Below are 21,509 nucleotides of genomic sequence, written 5' to 3' on the forward strand. Positions count from 1 at the left end.
GGCGCTCATCTCGTTTACTGGCCGAGGGAGCCGCCGTACAGCTTCCGGGTCATGTGGCCAGCATGACTAAGCCGCTTCTGGCGAACCAGAGCAGTGCACGGAAACGCCATTTATCTTCCCACCAGAGTGGTACCTATTTATCTACTTGCACTTTGACCTGCTTCCGAACTGCTAGGTGGGCAGGAGCAGGGACTGAGCAACGGGAGCTCACCCCGTCGTGGGGATTCGAACCGCCGACCTTCTGATCGGCAAGCCCTAGGCTCTGATTTGGTATGCAAATCAAGGGTGTGAAGTCGCGTCAGAAGGCTTCGTGAGTCCTGGGACTCCCTCTCTGAGGCCTCTCAAGGCCCTAGACTAAGGTTACCAGATGTCCTTGTTTTCTGGGGAGAGTCCCCGGATTTCCAAATCAGTCCCCATACAAAATTCATTGAAGTTTAAAAGTGTCCCCAGATTCATTAAAAATAAATCTGGTAACCTTACCCTAGACACCACCTCTGAGTCCCTGAGTGGCTTCAGACTTAACTTCCGGTGCTTCGCAGTGTACCAGAAGTCACGTTGGAGGTCCTGCTGTGTGGGTGCCAAGCACCCGCAACAATTTTTGGGTGGGTACTCGGGCCATCAGGGCCACCTAAAATGGCACCAGTGGACCTGGAGTTGTAAAGTGTGGATCTGTGTCTGGAAAGAGCAGGGCAAAAGTTAAGCGTGGACAAGCCCTCCGGGTAGACAACACTGGTGTAGATGAACCAAAGGTCTGGCTCAGTGTCCAGGATGCCATCACAGGAACGTAGCCAGACTTTGAAAGGAACCATCCTCCTTGAATGGGGAAATTCATTTGCCAGCCCCCTCCTAACGCCGGCTGCCTGCGAGGAAGCATCTCTGTCTAGATTTCCCCTCAAAAAAAACTACCTCGCCTCGGCTTGGCGAGGGGAAGAATGGGAGACGAGATCCTTTCAAAGCCCCCCTCAATTTCACGATGTGAGCAGCGGGCACGAACAATTGGCACTATTTATACGTGGCCTATTTAGCTCCCTGCCTGCGCAGGCTGGCTTTTGTTCCTCGATTCAGCTGCAAATTTCTGCTTGTTCCCGACAGAATAGAAATGCAGATGGCAGTTTGGATTCGGGGCGGGGCGGGCTCCATCTGTGGGCGCTCTGCTCGATTGGGTGGGTGTGGATCTGCGAGGGGGCTCCCAAAGGGCTTTGTCCTCTCACGGTGGGCAAGATCTGATCCCTGTGCCTTCCCCAGTTGCAACGGGAGCCTGTAGGCGGAGAGAATTTGGAGGGTTGCCATCTGTACCCCTTTCTGAGGTGTCTCCAGTAATATGTACCCTACATATTACTGGTGCTCTGGTCGCCTCCTCTCAGAAAGGAGGTAAGAAGATGTAAAGGTGACCATAAAATGGCAAATGCAGTTCAATTTAAAGATTTCTCTGATGAAAATGTTGTTGTTGTTTAGTCATTTAGTCATGTCTGACGCTTTGTGGCCCCATGGACCAGAGCATGCCAGGCACTCCTGTCTTCCACTGCCTCCCGCAGTTTGGTCAAACTCATGCTGGTAGCATGGAGAACACTGTCCAGCCATCTCGTCCTCCCCTTCTCCTTGTGCCCTCCATCTTTCCCAACATCAGGGTCTTTTCCAGGGAGTTTTCTCTTCTCATGAGATGGTCAAAGTATTGGAGCCTCAGCTTCACGATCTGTCCTTTCAGTGAGCACTCAGGGCTGATTTCCTTCAGAATGGAGAGGTTTGATCTATTAGGGACATCCTATTCAACATCAACAACACCCCACCCATATTACTTGGTTGCCCCAGCCACTCTGGGCAGCTTCCAGCATATATAGAAACAGAACAAAACATTGAACATTAAAAAACCCTTCCCTATACAGGTCTGCCTTCAGATGTCTTTCAAAGGTTGTCTAGTTACAGTGGTACCTCAGGTTACAGACGCTTCAGGTTACAGACTCCTCTAACCCAGAAATAGTACCTCAGGTTAGAACTTTGCTTCAGGATGAGAACAGAAATCGCACGGCGGCGGCGGGAGGTCCCATTAGCTAAAGTGGTGCTTCAGGTTAAGAACGGACCTCCATAATGAATTAAGTTCTTAACCCGAGGTACCACTGTACTTATCTCTTTGGCTTCGGGAGGGCGGCGGTCTACATAGCTCCATACCCTCCAACATTTCTCGGATGTAAATAGGGATGCCTTAAGGAAAAGCGGGACATTCTGGGATCAAATCAGAAACCAAAGATGGCTTCTGTAAATCAGGAACTGTCTCTGGAAAATAGGGATACTAGGAGGGTCTGGCAAAGTGATCCACATCAGGGCAGGAAAAAAGCCCTTGATTTCACTGGTTTTGAGCAGGGGTCAGCAAACTTTTTCAGTAGGGGACCGGTCCACTGTCCCTCAGACATTGTGGGGGGGGGCAGACTATATTTTTTTTGGGGGGGGGAATGAATTCCTATGCCCCACAAATAACCCAGAGATGCATTTTAAATAAAAGGACACATTCTCATGTAACAACACGCAGATTCCTAGATCGTCCTCAGGCTGGATTGAGAAGGGGATTGGGCCGGATCCGGCCCCCGGGCCTTAGTTTGCCTACCTATGGCTTTGAGAAAGCTACAATTGCTCAGGTAGATTTTGGCCCCAAAGCCATTGATGTTGCTTGAACCACAGCTCGCTTTGTGGTTCTGTTGCTGCGACCTATTTGTTACGACCAGGAATGTTCACCCGTTCTTGTTTTTTTTTTTAATTGCCCTTCTGAGGAGTATCTAATAAACCGAGGAATCCAAACAAAGATGGTTTATTGATTGGAAGAGAGAAAAACACCTGATGGGATTTCTGCTCGGTTGCAAAGATCTGCCGGATAAACTGCTTACTTTGGTAATCCAAGATGAGGGCCTGCGAATAGGCAGGGTGTGTGGTGGGGAGAGATTTATTGACGGCTTGATTGTACATGGAATACAATTTGGTCGATAAGAGCTGCAGCCAAAGGCTTGGCTTGCAATTTGAAACTGAGACGTGGGGTTTGGCTCCTTCCACGAGAGAGTTTGTCTCCTTGCAAATACCGACTTTTTAGACACAAACCAGAGGGGAAAAGGGGAAATGTGAAGCAACGCGACAACCTTCCCAAGCGATTTAGCGAAGAGCACCGCTACGAGGGCTGCTTCTTAATGGAAATCTGGAAATGTTGTTCTCAAGTGTTATAAGAAAAATACTGCTCCCTTTCCGTTATACGGTATCTAAGAGCCCATATAGAGCCCTTATGTAGGTTATCTGTCGGTAGGAAAAAATAACAGAGGCCAACCAGAGAATATTGAGAAGCAAAGCAGCTAGTAAGCCTGATCTTTACTGATCTGTTGCAACAGGGTTTTCACTCAACACACGCAGGAGGGAGGAGGAACCCAGAACAATGGTGCGCAAGCCCTTCTATAGACTTTTGAAATTGCCCACCCTGTAGCTCAAGACCACCCCAAAAAACATGATACATACATCACAGAAGGAGGCGGTGTACAGCAGAAAACCTGTTTGCCAGGATACCTGATAATGGTCACTGATTGCTTTTACCTGGGCATCCTGGCTATTCTTTTGTGATGGTAAATATTCAGTTCCTGAATTCAGGTCACAGGTTCACCCTATTCATACACAAATACGCCCTTAAGACAGGCTTTGTGAGCAAAGAGACAATGGAGAGGCTTTCCCATTTCCTACCTCCTTGCAGAGAAACATTTGAGGTAAATTTGGGAGAGTCAAAATGATTTCAGGATTGCTCTCCTGTATTATTTCAGACACATAGTTTATATACTTATGTATGTGCTTGCCTTAGCAACATTTGATATACGGTATATAAGGTAAAGGTAAAGGTACCCCTGCCCGTACGGGCCAGTCGTGCCCGACTCTGGGGGTGTGCGCCCATCTCACTTAAGAGGCCGGGAGCCAGCGCTGTCCGAAGACACTTCCGGGTCACGTTGCCAGCGTGACGAAGCTGCTCTGGCGAGCCAGCACCAGCGCAGCACACGGAAACGCCGTTTACCTTCCCGCTATAAAGTGGTACCTATTTATCTACTTGCACTTAGGGGTGCTTTCGAACTGCTAGGTGGGCAGGAGCTGGGACTGAAAGACGGGAGCTCACCCCGCTCTGGGGATTCGAACCGCCGACCATACGATCGGCAAGTCCTAGGCACTGAGGTTTTACCCACAGCGCCACCCACGTCCCGGATATATATATTAGGTCCAGTCGTGGCCAACTCTGGGGTTGTGGCACTCATCTCGCTTTACTGGCCGAGGGAGCCGGCGTACAGCTTCCGGGTCATGTGACCAGCATGACTAAGCCGCTTCCTGCGAACCAGAGCAGCGCACGGAAACGCCGTTTACCTTCCTGCCGGAGCGGTACCTATTTATCTACTTGCACTTTTGTGTGCTTTTGAACTGCTAGGTTGGCAGGAGCAGGGACCGAGCAACGGGAGCTCACCCCGTCACGGGGATTCGAACCGCCGACCTTCTGATCGGCAAGTCCTAGGCTCTGCGGTTTAACCCACAGCGCCACCCGCGCCCCTTATATGAGACCTTAGAATTCCTATAACACAAGGAATTTGCTTTCTGGCAGGGCTAGCAGCTTTGGCCAGGTTCTTCCAGGCATGAGACTTGCCTTGGTCCTAAAAGACCTTGGGATGCTGACAGCACCAGCCTCCTTAGCTAGGAAGTGTTGCGTTTCATGCCTGGCTGGCAGATGTTTTCCTCGTGGAGTTCCTCCTCTCCTCCTTTTTCTTCCTTGCGCTTTGGGAGCGAGAGAACCTTGTTGGCTCATTTCACAGACACTCTCAGCCCGGATTGCAGAGGAAATTGCTGCATCAAATCCCACTGCAGGATGAAAAGCGTGAGCAGCCTCAGATCCGGAGAACAAGCCCAGTCTCTCTCCGCCTGTCTTTTTGCAAAAAGACAACTCCTTTCATGTTCTCATTTCCTGGAACGCTGGTAGTTTTCTGGACGGTGGGTCGGTAGGAGGCTCCCTCGCTGGTCTAATATCATACAGGGGCTCAGGAGCAGGCGCACAGCTCATGTGCAGCAACATGTGGGGAGTGACAGCGTGGTGCAGTGGTTAGAGCATCAGTCTAGCACCTGGGAGGCCAGGGTTCAACTCCCCCCCCCCACTTGGCCATGAAGCGCACTGGGTGTGACCTCAGGCCAGTCCCTGCCTCTCAGCCTAGCCTATTTCATAAGGTTATTGTATAACTCCACACTCTCCAACATTTCTCCAGTGAAAATAGGGATGTTCTAAGGAAAAGCGGGACGTTGCAGGATCAAATCGGAAAGTGAGACAGTTTCGGTAAATCTGGGACTGTTCCTGGAAATTAGGGACACTTGTAGGGTCTGGATAGCTAGCCCGCAACTTAAAAGGTAAAGGTAAAGTGACCCCTGACCATTAGGTCCAGTCGTGACCGACTCAGGGGTTGCGGTGCTCATCTCGCTTTATTGGCCAAGGGAGCCGGTGTACAGCTTCCGGGTCATGTGGCAAGCATGACTAAGCCGCTTCTGGCGAACCAGAGCAGCACACAGAAACGCCGTTTACCTTCCCGCAAGAGCAGTACCTATTTATCTACTTGCACTTTGATGTGCTTTTGAACTGCTAAGTTGGCAGGAGCAGGGACCAAGCAACGGGAGCTCACCTTCTGATTGGCAAGTCCTAGGCTCTGTGGTTTAACCCACAGCGCCACCCAGGTCCCAGCCCGCAACTTACACAGGGGGAGTAAGGCCAAAATTGCATATAGCCAAAAGTCCAATGGTGGGTAGGATTGCCAAAGTCACCCCCCATCCCGGAACACCTTCTCCTTTCCATATGCGTAAAGCTGATTGCACACAACAATTTAAATGTGCCTAAGTTATGGGCGGGACATTATGGTTCGCCAGAAGTGGCTTCGTCATGCTGGCCACATGACCCGGAAGCTGAATGCCGGCTCCCTAGGCCAATAAAGCGAGATGAGTGCCGCAACCCCAGAGTCGGCCACGACTGGACCTAATGGTCAGGGGTCCCTTTACCTTTACCTTTAAGTTATGGGCATCTCGTACCCTGAGCTCCCAGAAAGCTGGGACCTTTCTGTGTCTATCTTTGGGGCTAGCCCTGAACTTTCTTTCTCTTTTGCTCCATGATGTTGACTTAGCAAGGAGCTTCTCCCGTGTTGCCATTCTTCTCTGCCGTTGGCCCGCTGCCTTGGCTGTGACTCAGTTTAGCTGCAGCAAACCCCCTTCCTCGTTGCCTGAGTTCCTTGGCAGCAGGCGCTGCTGGGCTGCAGACTTAATTCTCCTTATAGTCGACAAAATATAGGCTGCCATCGCAAGGGAAACAAGCTGACAGCTCCTCGGCCAAAATGCTCTTGCTTATTATTCCAAGAGGACAAACTGATTATTAAAAGGAAACGGGCTTGTGGCAACAATAGTAATTTTGCACTTTGCTGAGCGGCTTCTCAGCCCCCCTTCCTCCCCCCCCTTTTTGCTGGTGGTAGTTTCCCCCCACCCCTTGGCTGGCAAAGCCTTGAATGAGGAAAAAGCAAAGGTGAGTGACAGCTCTGTCTCCCAGGCCTTGACCCTCTTGGCATCCGCCTCTGGTCCTGCTGTGTGTTACTCACAGTTTGCAAAAGGAAGGCCTGGCAATATGGAAGGCATGAAAGCACTTGAATTATTTTTAGGCTTTCTTCATAATTGTTTTAAATGGTATTTTACATTGTTTTTAATGCTGACACATGCCCTGGGACTTTAGGGTGAAGGGAATAATAATAATAATAATAGTAGTAGTAGTAGTAGTAGTAACAACAACAACAACAATAATAATACAGTCATACCTCGGGTTAGAGAGCCAGTGTGGTGTAGTGGTTAAGAGCGGTAGTCACGTAATCTGGGAAACCGGGTTCGTGTCTCCACTCCTCCACATGCAGCTGCTGGGTGACCTTGGGCCAGTCACACTTCTGTGAAGTCTCTCAGCCCCACTCACCTCACAGAGTGTTTGTTGTGGGGGAGGAAGGGAAAGGAGAATGTTAGCCGCTTTGAGACTCCTGAAGGGGAGTGATAAAGCGGGATATCAAATCCAAACTCTTCTTCTTCTTCTTCTAAATACGCTTCAAGTTGAGTGCGTTCGAGTTGCGCTCCTTGGCAACCCGGATGTAACGGAGCGCGTTACTTCCGGGTTTTGCTGCTTGCGCAGATGCTCAAAATGACGTCACGCGCATGCGCAGAAGTGGCGAAAAGCGACGCGTGTGCGTGCGGACGCGCCGTCGCTAGTTACGTTTACCTCTAGATGTGAACGGGGCTCTGGAACGGATCCCGTTCGTATCTAGAGGTACCACTGTAATAATAATAATACAGTGGAACCTTGGTTCCCAAATGCCTTGGTTCCCAATTGCCGAAAACCTGGAAGTAAGTGTTCCGGTTTTCAAACATTTTTCGTAAGCCGAACATGTGATGCGGCTGTCGACTATTCTGCACCAATCAGAAGCTGCGCCTTGGTTTTTGAACATTTCAGAAGTCAAATGGACTTCCGGAACGGATTAAGTTTGGTGCTTTTGTTTTTGCTCTTCGTTTTGCATTTTTGTTTTTTGAGGCTTTTTCGGTTCATTTGTTTTTGCGACTGTGTGGAACCCCCAGTTCAGCTACTGATTGATTGTGTGACTGCGGCAATGGATAAAAGCTCCCCATCCAAACAATGACTATCTAAGAAAAAAAAAGATTTTAATTTTTATCATCTACAATACTGTCTTATTTGTTTTATAGTACAGGACATTGAGTATTGCTTTCATTTTATGGATCAGTGTTCTCATTAGAGAGTAAAATTCATGTTAAATTGCTGTTTTAGGGGTTGTTTTTAGAAGTCTGGAACGGATTCATCAGTTTTGCATCGTTTTCTATGGGAAAGCGCACCTTGGTTTTGGAATGCTTTGGTTTTGGAACGGACTTCCGGAATGGATTAAGTCTGAGAACCAGAGTACCACTGTAACAAAGATGCATAAAGGCATCTTTCTCTTTTGATTTTTGCTTGCCAGTACAGTGGTGCCCCGCAAGACGAATGCCTCGCAAGACAGAAAACCCGCTAGACGAAAGGGTTTTCCGTTTTGGAGGTGCTTCGCAAAACGAATTTCCTATGGGCTTGCTTTGCAAGACGAAAATGTCTTGCGAGTTCCTGCGGGGTTTTTTCCCTCCCCCCCCTTTCCCCAAGCCGCTAAGCCGCTTATCAGCTGATCCGCTAAGCCGCTTATCAGCTGATCCGCTAAACCCGCTAAGCCGCTAATAGCGCTAATCCGCTAAGCCGCTAATGGGCTTGCTTCGCAAGACGAAAAAACCGCAAGACGAAGAGACTCGCGGAACGGATTCTTTTCGTCTTGCGAGGCACCACTGTAGTAGGCACTGGGGAATGGGGGGTTCCATCTGGAATCAGGAGTGCAGTGTGTGGGAGGGGGTAGCCCTCCCTCCTAGACTATATCCTAAAATAAATAAAATAATAATAATAATAATAACCTAAAATAAAATGAGACCGCAATGCAGTGACACATCTCCATTGCCGTCACATCTTGTTTGGTCCTAGAAGTAAACCTGTAGTTTGTAATAGCTGTCCATGTGCATGAAAGCAGAATTTGGGTGGCCACCTTGCAGGGATGGCGCATTGTTCTGGGGTTGGACTAGATGGCCACGAGGTACCGCCCCTTTCAACCGTCCCCTTTTCAGATCAAATATGTTTCTTCGCGCAGAGCAGCAGAAATGTCAACAACTTAGATTCCTTGTGTCCTGTTGGGAGATTTTCTATACAGTGGTGCCTCGCAAGACAAAAAGAATCCGTTCTGTGATTCTCTTCGTCTAGCGGTTTTTTCGTCTTGCGAAGCAAGCCCATTGACGGATTAGCGGATTAGCGCTATTAGCGCTATTAGCGGCTTTTAGCGGCTTATCGGCTTATCGGATCAGCTAATAAGCGGCTTAGCGGCTTAGAAAAAGGGGGGGAAAGGGGAAAAAACCCGCAGGAACTCGCAAGGCATTGTCGTCTTGCGAAGCAAGCCCATAGGAGATTCGTTTTGCGTAGCACCTCCAAAACGGAAAACTCTTTCGTCTAGCAAGTTTTCCGTCTTGCGAGGCATTCGTCTTGCGGGGCACCACTGTATTTTATTAAATGGTAGAGAAGTTTTTTCAAAAATTTTTTTTAAGCTGGCTCGATGCCCTTATGAAGGTATCCGTCCGCCTTGGCCCATATGTTGTGTTGGGTTCCACTTGCAGCAGTTTTGATGTCCTCCTCAGATGCCCTCCTTGACCAGATCCCCCTCTTTCCTATGCCCACTGCAGAGCCCCTGGCAGCTGGTCAGCTCACGGGACCCAGCCAGACCGAGGGAGGAAGAACGAAGAGCTGACGGATGAGGAGAAGGAGATCATCAACCGGGTCATTGCTCGCGCCGAGAAGATGGAAGAGTTGGAGCAGGAACGCATTGGGTAAGGAGGCCACGTGAGTTGGGAGTTGTGGTCTGTGTGCATTTGTCTGCAGGTAGCAAATCTGCATTCCTTCAGATGTTCCCAGACACCAGGTCCCATCAGCCCCAACCAACATGGCCAGTGGTTGGAGATAATGGAGGTTATCCTCCAGATGTTCCCAGACACCATGTCCCATCAGCCTCAACCAATATGACCAGTGGTTGGGGATGATGGAAGTTATCCTCCAGATGTTCCCAGACACCAGGTCCCATCAGCCCCAACCAACATGGCCAGTGTTTGTTCTATTCCATCAACATCTGGATGGCCATAAGGTCTTGTTTGCATCTTTGCATTGCGGGGGGTTTGGCTGGATGACCCCTGGGGACCCCTTCCAACTCTACTGTTCTACCATCCCAACATCCTTTCTGTGGTGCTGGGCAGCTTCCTTTATTGGAGGGCTTGTACCTCTCTCTTTGTGTGTTCTGCACTCCTGGTCTTCTCTGCTCCGGAGCTAGGAGACCACGAGCCAATTCTGCCTGAAGCAAAAGCAGGGGTGGGTGGCCTGGGGTCTCCCAGATGTCGTTGTCTTCCGTCTCCCATCACCCCCTGCTAGCAACATGGACGGCAGATGGGTATGATGGGCACTGTAGTCCAGGTGTTTAAAAGCCATCTCAAGGCAAACCTGGTCAGGGAAGTTTTTCGCGTTTGATGTTGTCTTGTGTTTTCCCCCTCTTTTTGCTGGGAGCCGCCCAGAGTGGCTGGGGCAGCCCAGTGAGATGGGCAGCATACAAATTACAGTGGTACCTCGGGTTACATACGCTTCAGGTTACAGACTCCGCTAACCCAGAAATAGTACCTCGGTTGAAGAACTTTGCTTCAGGATGAGAGCAGAAATCGTGCGGCGGTGGCGCGGTGGCAGCAGGAAGCCCCATTAGCTAAAGTGGTGCTTCAATGTTAAGAACAGTTTCAGGTTAAGAACGGACCTCCAGAACGAATTAAGTACTTAACCCAAGGTACCACTGTAATTGGGATGTGGGTGGCGCTGTAGGTTAAACCATAGAGCCTAGGACTTGCTGATCAGAAGGTTGGTGGTTCAAATCCCTGTGACAGAGTGAGCTCCTGTTGTTCGGTCCCTGCTCCTGCCAACCTAGCAGTTCGAAATCACGTCAAAGTGCAAGTAGATAAATAGGTACCGGTCCGGCAGGAAGGTGAACGGCATTTCTGTGCACTGCTCTGGTTCGTGCTGGGCACGTGACCGGCTCTATTGGCCAATAAAGCGAGATGAGCGCTGCAACCCCGGAGTCGGCCACAACTGGACCTAATGGTCAGGGGTCCCTTTACCTTTACCACTGTAATTATTGTTATTGCCATTGTTATTATTTCAGGAGGTATGTGAACAAAATGGGAGAGGGGAGCAAGCGAGAAAATACAGAGTTGGGCCATATGCATGCATTTCAAGCACTATGAGAACACTTTAAAAAAAAAAAATTGGCTTCCCCCAAAGACTCCTGGACCTGTCATTTATCCAGGGTGCTGAGATTTGTTGTGCAACTCCTATCTTCCCCCAGAGAGCTGCAGTATCCAGAGTGGTTTAACAACCAGTCCCTTTTCACAGGGAACTCTGGGGCCCTCGAACTCAGTTCCCATCCCCTTCACTGCTGGAAGCCACCCCTCCCTGCCTCCCCAGGATGAGGCCACCAGGAGACGTAGAATTTTGTCACTGAGGGAGCTCATAGGTGGGACGAGTGGCCTCTGTGTGTGTTTCTGCAAAAGGCCTCCCATCTCCCTTGCTCACCAGCAGCCCAGTCAGCAAGGAGGAGCTGGTACGCTTGACTTATTTCCCAGCCATAAGCTGCTGCAGTGCACCATTTCTCACGAGGAACAGGGAGTGGGAAACGACTTCTTTCTGGGACGCATGGGAATTTGCCAGGATGCTTAAGAAACATTGTTTGAAAGGGGGGGGGGGAGACTCTTGGAGGGAGGGGGGCATTTTGCTGCTGCTGCAACTTAACATAACGCCAACTACGTGTTCTCTTTGCAAACACGTTTGATTTAAAACCGGCTTCCCTCTCCTGCTGTCGACCTCGCACAAATAGCGTTGCACAGCTGAAGCTCAGCACTCCTTCTGAGTACCACAGAAGGAGTCTCTGGAAACCGCAAGAAAGTGCTCTTGTGCTTCGGTCGTGTTTGCATGTTACAGTAGCGTAATTCTGCACGAATTTGCTTAATCTTCCTTTGAAGCCATCCTAGTTCGTGGTCATCGCTTCCTCCAGTGGCAGGGGGTTCCGTAGTTTATAACTATGCGCTGCATAGTCTTTTGCTCTGTCCCGAATCTTCCAAATTTCAGCTTCGTTGGATGTCTAAGAGACCTAAAGGTAAAGGGACCCCTGACCATTAGGTCCAGTCATGGCCAACTCTGGGGTTGCGGCACTCATCTTGCTTTATTGGCCGAGGGAGCCGGCGTACAGTCATGTGGCCAGCATGACTAAGCCGCTTCTGGCGAACCAGAGCAGCGCACGGAAATGCCATTTACCTTCCCGCCGGAGTGGTACCTATTTATCTACTTGCACTTTGACGTGCTTTCGAACTGCTAGGTTGGCAGGAGCAAGGACCGAGCAATGGGAGCTCACCCCGTCACGCGGATTCAAACCACCAACCTTCTGATCGGCAAGTCCTAGGCTCTGTGGTTTAACCCACAGCGCCACCCGCGTCCCTTTACGAAACCTTTTGTTATAATAAAAGTCAGAAAAATAGACAGATGCTAGAGGACAGAAACTGGTCCCCTTACTGGCCTCCTGGGAAGACCTAGTGTATTTAAATAATTTAAATAAATAATGTAAACGAATTTCCTCATATCTGAGTTGATACTGATTTTAGTGGGGGTGGGGTGGTGGTTTAGCCCACAAATTATTCCGATCTACCTCCGCAATCTCTGTCCCCAGATCAGATTCCCATCGCGGTTATACAGAGTTCTATCCTCTAAACTCCTCTGTACTCATTAATTATATGATAAAAAAAGTTCTTGTATATTCTTTTGTATGTAAAACCACCTTTTTCAAATCATGTTAAACTTCAGAAACGTTTAACTTCAGAATTTTATTTAAAAAATGCACTGCTTGATGAACGTAAAAGCTAATTTACATCCTGCATTCCACGTTTTCCCTCCTCGTTCGTTCTGCTAATATAGGTAAGCCATATTCAGATGAATCAATTAGTCTGCAATTGATTTATTTGAAAATGGTCCGCCTATATCAGCGGAACAGATAATGAGAAAAATCACCTGTTCATTTATTGCTAATAATGGGCTCAGCACGGGGGGTGCTTAGAACTGCGAAATAAGCTGAACTGAGTCCAGTACCGAAGTCAGGATTGGTGCAAAGCCTTTACCTACAGCTCCTGTTTTAATTTCATAAGCTGACTGGCTCAGGCAAGTGTGTCTCCACTAACAACACTTCCCCAAATAACGCACACTGATTTAACGGTTTTGTCAGATTTGGGTCACACCGCGACAGGAGGGGATGAAATATCCTGCAGGCTGGATGTTCTGGAAAACCTCTCCAGAGGGCTTCTCTTTTCCCCGCTATCCCCCGCCTTCTCTTCATATATTCCCTTCAGAACAGAATAAATAATAGATTTTTTATTGCATGCACTATTTTTATCTGCTTGGGATTTTACACAGCATGCCTGCCCAACCGAACTTGCAGGGAGAGAGGCTGCTGGGGGCGTTTGTAAAGCTCCCACCTTGCTGGCAGAAGGGGCTGCCTGTGCAACTGGCAGGTGGGGTAGGGGGTTTTGCAAGCTGCAGCCCCCCTGCAAGCCCTACTTAGTTTGTTTCTCAACGGAAAAAGGCAAATGAACCTTCTGCCTTGGTCGGATTCTTCCTCCTAGTCTAAGCTGCATAGCAGTAAAGGTAAAGGGACCCTTGACCATTAGGTCCAGTCGTGGCCGACTCTGGGGTTGCGGCGCTCATCTCGCTTTATTGGCCGAGGGAGCTGGCGTACAGCTTCTGGGTCATGTGCCCAGCATGACTAAGCCGCTTCTGGCGAACCAGAGCAGCGCATAGAAATGCCGTTTACCTTCCCGTCGGAGCGGTACCTATTTATCTGCTTGCACTTTGATGCGCTTTCGAACTGCTAGGTTGGCAGGAGCAGGGACCGAGCAACGGGAGCTCACCCCGTCGCGGGGTTTCGAACCACCGACCTTCTGATTGGCAGGCCCTAGGCTCTGTGGTTTAACCCACAGCGCCACCCTCATCCCTAGTTGGCCACAAATGCACAGAGGTGCAAGGAAAGATGAACAGCGTATTCTCTGAAATCCCCTGCTCCCCTACATACTAGATCTCAGGAGCACACCTTGCACAATTTACCTGCGAGACCCTCTTACCCTCATATATGCTCATTTGACCGCTTTGATTTGCAGAATTGGCATTGTTACAGGTGCCACACAATCGTTGCTCCACATTTCTTTGTAAGAAATCAATCTTTTAGTATGGCAGCATATGCACTTTGGAACTCCCTGCCTGTTGATATCAGGCAGGAGTTTTCACTGTACTGTTTTCTGCACCTGCTAAAAAGCTTTTTGTTTAGACAAGCCTACTCAGATGTTTACATAGCTGGTTCGAGTTTTAATCTGTTTTTAGCTTCTTGTTGGTGTTAACTATTTTTTTCTGTTTTTTTAAGCAGCTGTTTCTAACTCTGTTCGCTGTAATTTTATTGTTTCATTGTTTCTTTAAATTGCTTTGAAGGTTTTTTTTTGCAATAAATCAATTGATATGCCACTTGTTATGCCATTTTTTTAAAATAGAATCACAGAATTGTAGAGTTGGAAAGGGTTCCAGGGGTCATCTAGTCCAACCCCCTGCAACGCGGGAATCTCAGCTACAGAATGGCCATCCAGCCTCTGCTTAAAAACCTCCATTGAAGGAGAATTCACTACCTTCTTAGGTAGTCCATTCCACTGTCAAACAGGTCTTACTGTCAGAAAATTATTCCTGATCTTTAGCCGGAATCTCCTTCCTTGTAACTTGAAGCCATTGGTTTGGGTCCTACCCTCCAGAGGAGAAAAACAAGCTTGCTCCATCTTCCATATGACAGCCCTTGAGACATTTGAAGGTGGCTTCCATATATCCCCTCAGTCTCCTCTTTTCCAGGCTAAACATACCCAGCTCCTTCAACCGTTCCTCATAAGGCTTGGTTTCCAGACCCTTGATCATCTTGGTTGCCCTCCTCTGCACACCAGCTTGTCAACATCCTTCTTAAATTAAGGCGCCCAGAACTGGGCACAGTATTCTGACCAAGACAGAATAGAGTGGTACTATGACTCCCCTTGATCTGGACACTAGACTTCTGTTGATACAGCCTAGAATAGCATTAATAATAAATTACCGTATTTTTTGCACCATAACACTCACTTTTTTCCTCCTAGAAAGTAAGGGGAAATGTCTGTGCGTGTTATGGAGCGAATGCCTGCGGGTGGCGGGGGGGATCTGCTGCAGTCATGAGCAGAGGATCCATGGTTCCCCTTCCTTTCCTCCTCCGTGGTTACAAAGCATGGATCCACATGGATCCTCAGGATTTTTGCATTGGGCTACTCCAAACTCACTGTCAGATCACATGTCTGTGGCCACAGCATGAACCACAAAAATCATATATCCACTATTTCGTTTAGAATATTTTTTTTCTTGTTTTCCTCCTCTAAAAACTACGTGCGTGTTATGGTCTGGTGCGTGTTATAGAGCGAAAAATACGGTAATTTTTATTATTATTTATACTCCACCTTTCCCGGTTCAAAAACCGGGGTCAGGGCGGCTAACAACAAATTTAAAACACTTAATTGTAAAAGCAGCTAAAATACAGTATAAAAACATGCATAACAATAAAATTCAAAGTTCAGAAATCAGTTTGGGGGAAATCCATCTAATAAGCATTAGATAGTCACCAGGGCTAGCTGGCTGAATTAGTCCTACTTGGGCCAGCGAGGAGACCAAGGGAGAATTACCTGTGGGGTCTCAGAGCGGGTAATCTTCATAAAAGGGGAGGGGAAGGGCAGAGAAGGGAAATAAAAGATCAGGCTGAATTCAAATTAAAGGCTCTGTCTTACAGGCCCGGTGGAAGGAGGTTAAATCCTGAAGGGCCCTAGTCTCATGGGACAGAGCATTCCACCAGGTCGGAGCCATCACTGAAAAGGCTCTGGTGGAGGATAGTCTGACTTCCTTAGGGCCCAGGACCTCTAAACTATGGTTATTCATGGACCTTAAGGTCCTCTGCGGGGCAGACCAGGAGAGGCAGTCCCGTAAATACGAGGGCCCTAAGCCACTAGCTATTAAGGGTCTGGAGAGTTGAACCCGAGCCAACAGATTCAAATGATAAGCATTGGGAGGAACTTTCTGATGGTAAGAGCAGTTTGACAGTGGAACAGACGTCCTCAGAAGGTGGTGGACTCTCCTTCGCTGGAGGTTTTTAGGCACTGTGTATCTGAAGAAGTGTGCATGCACACGAAAGCTCATACCAAGAACTAACTTAGTTGGTCTTTAAGGTGCTACTGGAAGGAATTTTTTTATTTTGACTGGAAGGTCAGGTCTGGGTCCGGGCAGGAACAGGTACTCAACAACGACGTTGCTCCCGCAACCTGGGACTGGGCTGACTGGCCTTTATCTTCTCTGAGGCCAGGGGTGGTCCTGGCCCCCAGGAGACCTGCCTCTCCTGGCCTTAAGGCGAGCACTCCTCCTGGGAGAAACCAGTTCCCTTCGCCTCTCTGCCCTGAGCCTCTGCAGTTCAGGAGAGGCTGAAGGGTTACTGGGCCCAGGGGGAGACTCACCTGTAGGCACTGAGTCCTCAACCACCTCTGGAGCCAGAATGGATTCACCTGGTGCCTGCTCCTGAGGATCCGGCACAGGTGCAGGCGCCTCAGAATCAAGGCCCTGCCCCAGTTCAGCCGGCCCTGGAGGCGGGGACTCCTGTGCAGGCTGGGATTCCTCCAGTTCACCCTCTGAATCGGATTCCCAGGCCATCACAGCAGCGCTGTGTCAAGTTTCATATGAAACTGATGCTGAATAATAGAATTCATAGAGTTGTGGAGTTGGAAGGGACCCTGGCAATACAGAAATATGACACAGTCCCATACGGGGATTGACCCTGTGACCCTGGCATTATCAGCACCACAACTGAGTTGTCCAGCCTTCGACTGTGTGATCTCCCCTCTCTCACTTCTGAAAGGACTGTACCTCCGTAGAAGGAAAGGCAGCGTTGAGCCGACATTAAGAAAAAGCTTTCTAACCCAGGTTTTGCCAGTCTGCTGCCCTCAACCCCAGCCAGCACAGCCCAGGGCTGTGTTTTTTTTAAAAATACTTGTTATTGCTTTTTTTTAACAACAACAAATAAAATAAATACTCTTACATTCCAAAATTTGTATGTCTTCTTATTTACCCCGCGCCTTATTGCGCCCAGACTTTCTTCCATCCCTTCAATGGTTTTCATGTCTCAAATCTTTTCTTACAGTTTCTTATTTACACTCCATCCACATCACAAGATTTACATGAATCCTGCTACAGTTTTTAAATGCTTACAATTACTCCGTATATATTCAACAAATTTACTCCAATCCTTTTCGAACTTTGCTTCTTTTTGGTTCCGAATCTTATAAGTCAATCGCGCCAATTCTGTGTATTCAATCATTTTTGTGTGCCACTCCATTAAAGTTGGGATTTCTTGGGATTTCCATTTCTGAGCCACTAAGATTCTAGCGGCGGTCATTGCGTACATGAATGGTTTGTAATCTTCCTTTTTTAATTCATTCCCTGTTATCCCTAGCAAAAATGCTTCTGGTTTCTTTGTGAAAGTGTATTTAAATAGTTTTTTCATTTCGTTATATATCATGTCCCAATATTTTTTCATTTTTTCACATGTCCACCACATGGGCCAGAACCGTCTTAAGCATATCCGGCGCCGTGGTGCAAAGATCCCACCGGCGTCCCACCCCCCGTTTTCCAGAGTTGTTGACCTTTTCCCAAGCCTTTGCGGGGATCACTCTCCTCCCGCAGGGGCTTGGGAAGAAGAAGAGTTTGGATTTGATATCCTGCTTTATCACTACCCTAAGGAGTCTCAAAGCAGCTAACAATCTCCTTTCCCTTCCTCCCCCACAACAAACACTCTGTGAGGTGAGTGGGGCTGAGAGACTTCAGAGATGTGTGGCTAGCCCAAGGTCACCCACCAGCTGCATGTGGAGGAGCGGGGAAGCGAAGCCGGTTCACCAGATTACAAGTCCACTGCTCTTACCCACTACACCACACTGGCTCATATTGTTGATGGGGCGCAGCTGGCGGGTGTGCAGGAAGGAAGGAAAGGGGAGGCCGGTGGCAAAGCCGCGCAGCTCCCCCACTCACTGGGGCGCCCCTGAGAAGCCGGCACCCTGGTGCAATTGTTAGGATATTTCCGTTCCACCTTAAAAGGGAGCAGGCTTTGTGAGTCAGAGAGTCTGCGCATGTCCTGTTCACAGGATGTTTATGTTTCCTATTGCTTTCGTTTCTCTCTCTCTGTCGGAGACACTGACGCAGGCAGTCAAGTCTTTCTTTGTTCTGATCAACGCTGAATAAAGCTTGTAAATAATGCTCTCCTGGGTGCGACTTTTGCTGTGCATTATCTGCTGATAAGAGTGTGCATGAGCTCTGGAATGTGGCAAAATATTTCCTAGAATGTTCTGGAGCTCATGTCGCTAAATTGATGATACTGCGTGCCTACCAGAGATCGATGGATCGTCCGGCAGACGGCTTGGGGCCATGATGGACTTTATCTCCCTGGCAGTATCCCAACCGCAGTGTGCCAGTAAACCCAATGGGAAAGACGGCTCTGAGCACAGCCATGTGACTCTTAAGGCTGGTGGGAGCATGGCTGCGCAGCCTTGGGCTGATGGTAGTTACTAGTTCAACAGGATCTTCTGGGTTGGGAATAGGCTGATTTAATCAATTAACTTGGCCAAAAGCACCCTTTTTTTGTTGTTGACCCTGCTGCCTTGCCTCCCTGCCTTTAGGCGTCTCATGAACCGCCTGGAAGATATGCGCCGAAATGTGGCCGGTGACGGGGTCAACCGCTGCATCCTGTGCGGAGAACAGCTGGGGCGCCTGGGGTCAGCCTGTGTGGTGTGTGAAGATTGCAAAAAGGTGAGGAGCCCAAATCTCTGCTCCCTTTTCCGGCCCCCCTGCCCTCGCATGCTTTGTTCCAGGGGTGGCCCAATGCTTTTTTTGCTTCCTGGGACAAAGGGCAGGACTCTGACCTCAGCTGACCTCCGCACCCAAGAGGGTCTGGAGGGAAGAGGCGGTCTGTCAAATACTTGGGGCCTGAGGCATTTTGGCCTTTAAACACTAAGGATGGGGATGATCTTGTCATGAAATTCTACTCAGTATTGATCCACAGTAGATTCCAATGTATAGTTAGCAGAGTAACAACTTAAAATACATTGCAGGATTCCCCAAAAATAGACCAGAGGCAATTGATATTTCATCCAGCAGAGCTTTTACTGCTACTGAAGGCAAATGAGCATAAATGGTCGCAAACCCAATACATTCAGGATTGGCACTGTCCATAAGAAATCCAGTTGCAGCAGACTTAACTTAAACTTAGAATAACTTATAATAAGTCTAAACCAGGGGTCAGCAAACTTTTTCAGCTGTGGGCCAGTCCACCATCTCTCAGACCATGTGGTGGGCCGGACTATATTTTGAAGAAAAAAATGAACGAATTCCTATGCCCAACAAATAACCCAGAGATGCATTTTAAATAGAAGGACACATTGTACTCATGTAAAAACACGCTGATTCCCAGACCATCCATGGGCCGGATTGAGAAGGCGATTGGGCCGCATCCGGCCCACAGGTCTTAGGTTGCCTACCCCTGGTCTAAACCTTAACACTATACAGTGGTACCTCTGGTTGTGAACGGAATCTGTTCTGGAGGCCCGTTCGCAACCTGAAAAGAACGCAACCCGCGTCTGTGGGTCGTGATTCGCTGCTTCTGCGCATGCGCGTGATGTCATTTTGCGCATGCGCAAGCAGCGAAACCCGGAAGTAACCCTTTCTGATAATTCCGGGTCACTGCGGGACGCAACCTGTAAACGTGCAACCTGAAAGCAAACGTAACATGAGGTATGACTGTACAGTGGTACCTCAGTTTACATACGCTTCAGGTTACATACGCTTCAGGTTACAGACTCTGCTAACCCAGAAATAGTGCTTCAGGTTAAGAACTTTGCTTCAGGATAAGAACAGAAATCGTGCTTCAGCAGCGCGGTGGCAGCAGGAGGCTCCATTAGCTAAAGTGGTGCTTCAGGTTAAGAACAGTTTCAGGTTAAGAACAGACCTCCAGAACAAATTAAGTACTTAACCCGATGTACCACTGTATACAGAACACCACACCAGAAGGAAAGAGAGATAGAGAAAGTGAAACGCAGGCTCCTTCCGGCCCTACTTTTATAGTCAGCATGACCTTGATAGAAAAAGATAAGAGAACCAGTTTGAACCAGCTGTACTCAGCTTCTCTGGAAGTATAACCCAAACAACATGAAGCTTCTGCTTGCTTCTTTCACACAGAGAGGCTTCCAGAACCCTCTGGAATTAATTAGAATAGGATCTACACATCAGATCAATACTTTCTGCACTAAGAAATGCAAACTGACAGATCTTTCGCCACTGCCAGAAGTGTCATGCCTCTGAATACCAGTTGCTGGAAGTCACAGATGGGCAGAGAGCAGAGGCAGTCGCACTTGTGAGAACAGGATGCTGGACTGGGTGGACCTTTGGCCTGATCCTGCAGATGCTCTCCTTGTGTTCTTATTTATTTTGGAGGGGGAAGTGCCCCCTGCGCCTTGGACCGTTTCTCTTGTCCTCACCAAAGCCTCAGAGCGGCTTCGCTCAGGCGGTCAGGCAGTCCTCCTTGCCCGCCATCTCGAAAGCAAGCTTCGCTGTGCCAGGTATTTGGTGGAAAGATGACATCCTTAATTAAGCTGGAGGCAGCCTCCCCTCAAGGGCGCGAGTGGCAGCGCCAGGGCTGCATGGCACAGATGGCACGAGAAGGCTCCCCCATCTGCTGCAGTCGACCTTCTGCAACTGGGCCAAAAAATGTCTGGCGCCGTTTCTGTCACAAACGTGACTCTCCTTGATTGTTGTTATTGGAAAGTGTGTGTGTGTTTTTGTGTGTGTGCACAGCTTTCAGACAGGCCGCATCCAAATAATATTAATGATATTAATAATAATAATCAGTGTTTTTTTTCTAAAAAAAATGTTTAGGGGTACTTTCATTTTGCCAAAAATCACCATTTTGTAGTTCAAATTGGAAAAATAAATACAGTAAATGGACAAAGATTCACAAAATGTTTAGGGGTATGCGTACCCCTGCCTCCCCCTCCCCAGAAAAAAAAGCACTGCTAATAATAATGCCAATATTTATGCCCCGGCCATCTGGCCTATCTGAAAGTACTCTTATTCCACTTTAAAGAGTCCTGGGATCTGTGGTTTGTTAAGGGTGCTGAGAGGTGTTAGGAGACCCCCCCCCAATTCCTCCCCCCAGAGCTACAGTTCCCAGAGTAGTTTGACAGTTAATCCCTCCGCTCGGCCAAGCCGATAAGGCCTCATCTTCCTCCGAGTTGAGCTTTTGAAATCGCCTCTGACGTGTTTAATGACCTGAGCCTTTGATAGGGCCTCAAGCACATTCTATCCAGCAGGGTTCCCAGCACAGGGAAGAGTCGAGAGGTTTGGCTACATTGTAAAGAGTTTTATTTCTAAACTACGCAGAACAGAAAAGACATCCTCTCTCTATGAAAGCAGAGAGCAACTGAACAAAGGAACAAAGGAAACAGGAAACCACTAACGTCACATCCCGTCTCCCTTTCCCGCGAGACTGCAAGGTGTCTGGAATGTAAACAGAGTCCTGTGACTCCACGCAGCTCCACAGTGAGAAGAACAGAAACAAACACTTTTCACAGTGACTGTAGCTCTATAGGAGCTCTCAGCACCCTTAACAAACTACAGCTCCCAGAATTCTTCTTAAAACAGTGCCATAGCATTTGAAATGTGTGTTGTGATTATG

The 21,509-nt window shown here is 48.5% G+C and overlaps 1 protein-coding gene across 5 annotated transcripts in view; it reads left to right on the top strand.

Annotated features, from left to right (window-relative positions):
- Positions 1–21,509, top strand: part of RPH3A (rabphilin 3A) — a 128,259-nt gene that overhangs the window by 48,970 nt on the left and 57,780 nt on the right. For all 5 annotated transcript variants that reach the window (XM_083511415.1, XM_083511416.1, XM_083511414.1 and 2 more), the window contains exons 3-4: positions 9,313–9,456; positions 18,460–18,589. In XM_083511415.1, coding sequence (XP_083367541.1) covers positions 9,313–9,456; positions 18,460–18,589 — 274 coding nt within the window. The remainder of the gene's footprint in view (positions 1–9,312; positions 9,457–18,459; positions 18,590–21,509) is intronic.

This window comes from Podarcis liolepis (assembly GCF_965112155.1).
Source record: "Podarcis liolepis genome assembly, chromosome: 7".
In the NCBI taxonomy this organism is placed as follows: Eukaryota; Metazoa; Chordata; class Lepidosauria; order Squamata; family Lacertidae; genus Podarcis; species Podarcis liolepis.